Raw genomic sequence first — 7,497 nt, 5'->3', positions numbered from 1 at the left:
ACCCCTGGGGAGGGAACCCTAGGTGGGGGCGCAGCCCTCCCTCTCCCCCTATATATAGTGGAGGCAAAGGGGCAGCCCAACATACGAAGTTCTTCTTCTCTTGGCGCAGCCCTTCCCCTCTTCCTCCTCCTCTCCCGCGGTGCTTGGCGAAGCCCTGCGGGATTGCCACGCTCCTCCATCACCACCATGCCGTCGTGCTGCTGCTGGACAGAGTCTTCCCCAACCTCTCCCTCTCTCCTTGCCGGATCAAGGCGTGGGAGACATCACCGGGCTGCACGTGTGTTGAACGCGGAGGCATCGTTCTTCGGTGCTCAGATCGGAATCAACCGCGATCTGAATCGCTACGAGTACGACTCCCTCATCCGCGTTCTTGCAACGCTTCCGCATCGCGATCTACAATGGTATGTAGATGCACTCCCCTTCCCCTCGTTGCTAGATTATTCCATAGATTGATCTTGGTGATGCGTAGAAAATTTTGAATTTCTGCTACGTTCCTCAACACGTACTTTGCCAATCGATTTGGACTCCGGCGAGGACGACCAGACGGTGGTCCAGCCAGAGGACAAGAACAAGGCCAAGGGCACTCGCCACTGCAACCGCCCCCAGGGTCGCCAGGGCTAAGATTAGAAACTACTGTATAAGATTAACCCCTAATCCCCATTCCCCTTGTATTTAATCCGGATCGGAACCCTAAAATCCATCGCTACTAGAAACTCATGATGATATTATGATCAGTCCTATGGCTATTTACCCCGATTCCCCATTCTCCTAGAACATGGATCGAATGAAAAATAGTAACTGAGGAGGTCAAAATAGTGCTTATCGCCATTGTCGAAGTGCTGCGGGTGATGTTGCGGATGCCAGTGGTCGCCTTGCTGTTCTCCTATCCGTTGAACGCCGCCACCGCCTATGAGAGTGGGAGAGTGGAGAGAGGGGAGGGAGAGCGATGAGGGAAGGTGGGGGGGGGGGGTAATTATTGCCGGCGCTTCGGGAAGCAACACGACTTCTCGAGCGTGGCTTCTCCCGTGCAGCCGCCGCCGCCCACGTGCCTGGCTTTGGAAACAGCCGATTTAGATGTTCCTAGCGGGCCTGGCTGAGAGTTTCTTAAAGTTCCGTGGGATGCAGGCCTAACAATGAACGCACGGATCCGTAAGGAAAAACAATACACAAGGAATGAAACATCCCTTTTTTTTCTGCATGGGTCTGATTGGCCTCCATGCAAGTTATCAAACACGTCCTAGTGCTCTGAGGTGTAAAACGAAAACGGGTCCTAGTCCCTGTCAACCGTTTCACAGTTTCACGTAACAACCCTCATAAGAAAGTTCCAAGTTTTGCTCCTACTTTCCCGTCCTCTTCCTTGCTCATCACACGTCTCCGTTTGGTGCTGCTGAGAATCCTGCTGAGAGGGGGAAAGAAAGAGACGTCGGCGATGGCGCCGCTAAGGCGGGCGGCGAGCGCGGCGGCGGTGCTGCTGGCCCTCACGGGACTTTTTCTTCTCGTGCTCTCTCCCGCGGACGCAGCAACGGCGGCGGTGGAAGGAGGAGGTGACGATCTCTTGACTTTTTCCCCAGTCTCATCTTGCTTCCGTAGATGAAACGCTTCATTGCTACGCGTGCCCGGTGCGCGTGGTTCCGTGCCATGATTGTAGCTGGTTCCGCCGGATTTTTGGTTGGGGTTGAGGAAAAATCGAGCGAGATTCAGGAGTTATTAGTTCCACCGGCTGTGCTGGGAGCAATGTGAGAAGGGAACAAGATAGAAGTGATTTAGCGAAATTTAAAGTTTATTAGGCAGGAATGATGAATGGTATGCTAAGGGGAGATCAAAACTCTAGTGCAGGGACTGCTAGAGCAAAAGATTTCGTGTAATCTGTGGGAAATTTGGTTGGGAACAGTAAAGTTCAGATGCTTCATGCGTTCTCAAGTTCAGATGTATGCTTGGCATATTTCACTTGCTTACTGTCGTGCCACCAAGCAATACAGTGATATAGCAATCGATTCGTGCCTTGATCCGCGCCTGTGCAAATCTCGTAGAAACAACCATGCATGAAAGGTGAGATCAGTGGGCTACCTTCTCATCATTGCTGTTGCTGAGACTGGAAAATGTTGTTGGATATCGCAAAACCAAACATTAGTATCTGATATGTAGATTCCTTGAACTGCTACCATGGCAATAAGCATAAAGCCCTTCATTGTTTTGCATAATGTAGCAGAAAGTTGTTTACACTTTCTTTACGCAATGCAGAGCTCAGGATGAAGCAATCTGATGGTGGTTACTCTTACAATAGTACTCTTGCTCATATTCTTGTCGAATATGCATCTGCTGTAAGTTCCTCTTTGAACAATATATACTACTCCATCGGATCCAAAATAAGTGTCGCAGTTTTGAACTAAGATTGGGTTCAACCTTAGCTCAAAACTGCGACACTTATTTTGGATCGGAGGGTGTAGCACGTAATTTACTTAAGAACTACTCAAATTACTTCCTCAAACTCCTAGCTTGAGGAGTTTTGTGGCAGGAATATCCTTGTGTGACTCAAAAAGTCTTTTTATGACTTGGCTTGCCTAAATGAATTCCAGGTTTATACATCCGACCTAACCTCACTTTTGAAATGGACTTGTCCAAGGTGTGAAGGTCACACGAAGGTACAATCCATTAGACAAAAACTAGACTTGGCTTCTCATGCTGCTTGTACAAACTGTTCATAACCACGTTCTTTGTTTGATTATTAATGCAGGGTTTTCAGATGATAGAGATCATTGTAGATGTAGAGAAATGTTTACAGGTTCAATATTTTTGTGTTCACGTCTTCTCATGATCTTCTTTCATGCAGTTTTAAATGACAATTATGCTCATATAGTCATATATAAAAATATTAATTTTGAGCAGGCTTTTGTTGGAGTTGCCCCTGATCCACGATCCATAATAATTGCTTTTAGAGGCACCCAAGAACACAGGTACAAACAATCGCTGGTTACTTACATATAACTTACTGCTTGCCAAAATTTATACCATGTGGGCACATCATTCATCTGTGCCTGTTCTAGCGAATAGTTTCTAGACATAGCAGTGTTTACTTTAAAATATAATACATAATATATTGCTCATGACCATTCATTCCAACATCAAAATTTACTTGTGAAGCGCCTCAAATTGGATTGAAGATCTCTTCTGGAAGCAGCTAGATGTAACTTATCCAGGCATGCCGGATGCAATGGTATCTCCAATCTCCACCGGCAAATTTTCTATTATTTTTTTACGAAATACAAATGAGTTTGAAATCACTTGTTCACTTTATGTTTTTCTCATGTTGCAGGTCCACCATGGATTTTATTCTGCATATTATAATACAACTCTGCGGCATGAGATCTTGAAATCTGTTCAGTGGGCATGGAAGACATATGGAAGACTACCCATAAATGTTGTAGGTCACTCTATGGGAGGGGCTTTAGCTTCATTTTGTGCCCTTGATCTCTCTGTAAGTACCTTTGAGGATCGTGTGTTACTTGGACATGTATCGTCAATTCTGGGTACTTTCTGTGCGATGTTATGGAAGTACATGCAGGACTGGTTTTCAGTTTAATTCAAAGCATGCCATAAACAGCTGAATTCCGATTTTGATCTAAATTATTTCATATGTCCAATGTGGATCATGCGTTTTGACATTGCATGTAAATCCAACAAAGCAAGAACAAAGCTATCCTTTTTTCACAATAAAACCCTGTCTATTATATTATATGTAGGTATATGAGATTCAGTCAACTGATTTCTCGCTTTTTATTTTCTAGGTTAAATGGGGGTCACACAAAGTTCAGCTCATAACTTTTGGACAGCCTCGGGTAGGCAATCCTGCTTTTGCTGAATACTTCAATGAGCAGGTTCCAAGAACAATCCGCGTGACCCATGAAAATGATATTGTTCCACATTTGCCACCATACTTTTATTACCTAGGCGAATGGACATATCACCACTTTGCAAGAGAGGTCAATGCTGTTACTTGAAAAGAATTCCACAGTAAATTGATTGTCTTGTAGAAAGAGTCTGTTAAGTTATAGTTTCTAAGTTATATGTTTGTTCCACATTTATCTGTCATCAGGTTTGGCTTCGGGAGACCATAGTAGGAAATGTGGTTACTAGGAATGAGACAGTCTGTGATTGTTCAGGAGAGGACCCAACCTGCAGCAGGTATTGACATGCCTCTCATATTTGTTGTAGAAGTATGCCTCTCCATATTTTGCTTATGCTTTGTTCTTGCTTGAATAGATCGGTCTACGGGAGAAGTGTGGCAGATCATCTTGAGTATTATGGTGTTAACCTACATGCTGATTCAAGGGGAACATGTCAATTTGTGATTGGCGCATCCAACTCAGCCTATGGTGACATTCTTCAATTTGATGGAACTATCATCTTATCAAGATATCCACAGAAGCGATATCCTGTGGAGTCTATCTAACCCTTTAGCTGAGGGTAAACTGTACAGTATATTATTTTGTGTTTTGTGTAAATATTTCATGTAATGTAGACACACTGGGTGCTGTAGGATGTCTCCTGAGGATAAGGAAGGTTTCGCCTTTAGAATGTGCCCCCCTTTACTCTAGTGAGAATTGTATATGAAGCTCTGTCGACATTGTAGGCACGCCATAATTGATGTACCTGATGATATCACAGGCTCAAATAATAAAAACATTTGATAGTATCGTGGTTTTTTCACTATCTAGCTTATTGTGATTCTTCGCTTCTACTGAAAGATATTCTTATATTTTCTCTCAGCATTTCGTCTCGCCTCTGTAGGTGCCTTGGCGTCAGATATGCATTTGTGATCAAAAGAGTGCTGCCCTTTGAAGGTCTGAGGAGCCAGGAACTGATCGAAATCATGCTGGAACCTGGATTCCCAAGATGCAAAGTTGTACATTAGTCGGCAGTGCCCGGTGGGAAAACTGAGGATAAAGGATACATATCTATTCAAATATTCTCCATTGCCATCTGCTTGCCCTGTAGGGTTGCACCACATCGGAGAATCAAGAAGAATAGATACTACTTTGCAGCATATGAACTGCTACTGTTGTACAGCCTCATTTGCACAGCATGTGCTGGATCATGGCGTGGCGAATGCTTGTGCATTTGATAAGGACATAAAACAGGGCGAACATTGAAATCTTGAGAGATGACAGAGAATTGCGAATGGCACTGATTCCACTGTCGCAGATAGGGTCAGAAGAGAGTGTGATGGACTGAATGAGACTGGAAGCCCTCTCTGCCTGAAGATGCTATTCTGAACGCCAAGGGAAGCTGATCCTTCTTCCTGTACAAATCACCTCTCTCTCCTTAGCCGGTGGAATTAGATCCCTGTGCCGTACTGCTGCCATCCGTGTCGACGTTAGCGCCATTTTGTGCTTGTTCTGAGCCTCTGTACTATACGTACAGTAAAATGAGTGAAGTTAGAAGCCATGTAGAGAGAATGTTTCATCAGGGATGAAACTCCCAAACAAAATGAAGAGTATCAGAGGAAATGGCATGTATATTGCACCAGAGATTTGCAGTGAAGGTTACACTAATCTCACACCCTCTAGTGTGCAAGACAAGTACGTTGAATGCGATCGCAGCGCTTGAGCTTGGTATGTTTCGACACGCCTGTACATATACTTTCAAGAATGTGCTTTTGAACCATAACTGAAGAATGCTTTTTTCTACTCATAAGACATGCTCAAAATATATTAATACAGGTCTAATTTCCCATACATGACGAATTGACATGTTTTATTTTATTTTTAGATTTAGGCATAGAACCTTTCGAGGTCAACTAAGATGTGGAAAGCCCTCGCAAAAAGGAAAAAGAAAAACTGAGATGTGGAAAGAGATTCCAATGTTCCATGGCATGGCACCACATGAAACTCATTTTTCCTTATCCAGAACCAGCCAACCTTCAGGCTACGCTGGATTAAAAAATGTGTTCTTTTATACAAGAAGCAAGAAGCAATCAAGGTTGTGTAGTGAACAAGTTGAGAGCAAGATACCAATTGCTAGTTATCCATATATGGCAAAATCAGCACAACCTTTTGGAGCCGAGCCTATAAAAGGGGAGCCACCCGGCCAGCAGTAACAAACAAACCAGAGCAACCACCTTCCGGTTCCAGATAATCTCATATAAGCACAGTCAGATAGCGAAATCACCAGCGAGCGATCATCAGGAATAGATGGAGCAGGTGACGAAGCTGGCGTCTGAGCGGGCGGTAGTGGTGTTCACGTCGAGCAGATGCTGCATCTGCCACTCCGTGACGTCCCTTCTCAGCGGCCTCGGCGTCCACGCAGCGGTGTACGAGCTGGACAAGGATCCCCGGGGCAGGGAGATGGAGAGGGAGCTCGCTAGGAGACTTGGCCGCGGCCCGCCGGTGGTTCCAGCGGTGTTCATCGGCGGGAACCTTGTCGGTGGCACCAAAAGGGTCATGGAGATGCACCTCGCCGGCGAGCTCGTGCCCATGCTCAAGGCCGCCGGCGCGCTCTGGCTCTAGTGAGACAATACTTGCATGCTCGCTCAGTATGCAATGCTAGCCTTTTTGACAGTATATATAGAATAACAAGAGATCTAACAGATGAAAAGCCCAGGTTTTTTAATATCCTGTGCCGGCTCCATGGGGAGAAGAGTTAAACTACCCAGCTAATCAACGGCAAGATAATTCAATACTACCCGGCCCCAACGGTAGTACGATGTACCGTAAAAAATCTCTTTATTAAACACGCATATGCATCAGCTGTCTTCTGGTAATAATATCATTCATCTTTTGTAGCGCTTGGATCTATTGTCCGTGCCCATCATCTTCCTTTGCTTACCAGTTTAACTTCTGCAAATCTTGTTCTTCTTAGAGGAGCGTATGCGTTGGATGTAGCCAAGGCGAACCCAGCTTCTGGTTGTCGAGAAGAGGAAGAAATGAGAGAGACGCGTCTAGGGGAGCGATCACGGCGCTTACTCTACCACAAATCATGTTAGCTGTATTAAGTTAGTGCTTGGCTTAGTGCTAGAATGTACTTCCACCGTATCAAAATAAGTGTCTTAACTTTATACTAATTCTAGTACAAAGTTATACTAAGATTGAGACACTTATTTAGGAATGGAGTGAGTACTAGAAGGTCTACAGACCTCACTCTTAATTATCCACCATCTCTTGATGTGTAACTGAACTTGTACGAGTTGTATATAAACAGCTCAATACTATTGAGAACAATCACGGTATTTACCGCTCTCGATATGGCTCGTACTACCATAGTAGCACTATCTACGGGCCACCGTATGATGCAGAGGTATGGTACAAATACGGGGGTCATGTGGGTCTGGCTCGCCAGACTCTCACGGAGCTGACCGAAATGGACTACCGGTACATGTAGATAGATAGATCCTATACCATGGTCCAGAAGTTTTCTTGTGGATAATTTCTTTGCGAGCGGTGCGTGCTTTTACCCCTCCGATGGGGTGGGTGTTGATCGATCTGCTGTCAGGTGTGATCC

At 44.9% G+C, this 7,497-nt stretch overlaps 2 protein-coding genes across 4 annotated transcripts; both read left to right on the top strand.

Moving 5' to 3' along the window:
- Positions 1-1,275: 1,275 nt before the first annotated feature.
- LOC123096890 (lipase) lies at positions 1,276-5,557 on the top strand. Of its 3 annotated transcripts, none has more exons than XM_044518683.1 (10): positions 1,276-1,544; positions 2,242-2,321; positions 2,577-2,642; positions 2,735-2,782; positions 2,887-2,954; positions 3,142-3,475; positions 3,786-3,980; positions 4,094-4,182; positions 4,261-4,464; positions 4,789-5,557. In XM_044518683.1, the coding sequence occupies exons 1-9, from the start codon at positions 1,430-1,432 to the stop codon at positions 4,448-4,450; spliced, it is 1,185 nt and encodes a 394-aa protein (XP_044374618.1). In that variant the 5' UTR covers positions 1,276-1,429; the 3' UTR covers positions 4,451-4,464; positions 4,789-5,557. The 3 variants fall into 3 exon arrangements, with proteins under 3 accessions (XP_044374618.1, XP_044374617.1, XP_044374619.1); XM_044518684.1 differs by lacking the exon at positions 4,789-5,557 and having other exon boundaries at positions 1,277-1,544; positions 3,142-3,214; positions 3,314-3,475; positions 4,261-4,707; XM_044518682.1 differs by lacking the exon at positions 4,789-5,557 and having other exon boundaries at positions 4,261-4,707.
- A 340-nt stretch (positions 5,558-5,897) lies between these two features.
- LOC123096892 (glutaredoxin-C10) lies at positions 5,898-6,786 on the top strand. The gene has a single exon (XM_044518685.1). It carries the CDS (start codon positions 6,192-6,194, stop codon positions 6,504-6,506), a length of 315 nt encoding a protein of 104 aa, XP_044374620.1. The 5' UTR covers positions 5,898-6,191; the 3' UTR covers positions 6,507-6,786.
- Positions 6,787-7,497: the final 711 nt, after the last annotated feature.

Source organism: Triticum aestivum, chromosome 4D, assembly GCF_018294505.1.
Source record: "Triticum aestivum cultivar Chinese Spring chromosome 4D, IWGSC CS RefSeq v2.1, whole genome shotgun sequence".
Taxonomy (NCBI): domain Eukaryota; kingdom Viridiplantae; phylum Streptophyta; class Magnoliopsida; order Poales; family Poaceae; genus Triticum; species Triticum aestivum.
Note: the sequence above shows the minus strand (reverse complement) of the source record. Positions and strands in the feature narration are given on the sequence as shown.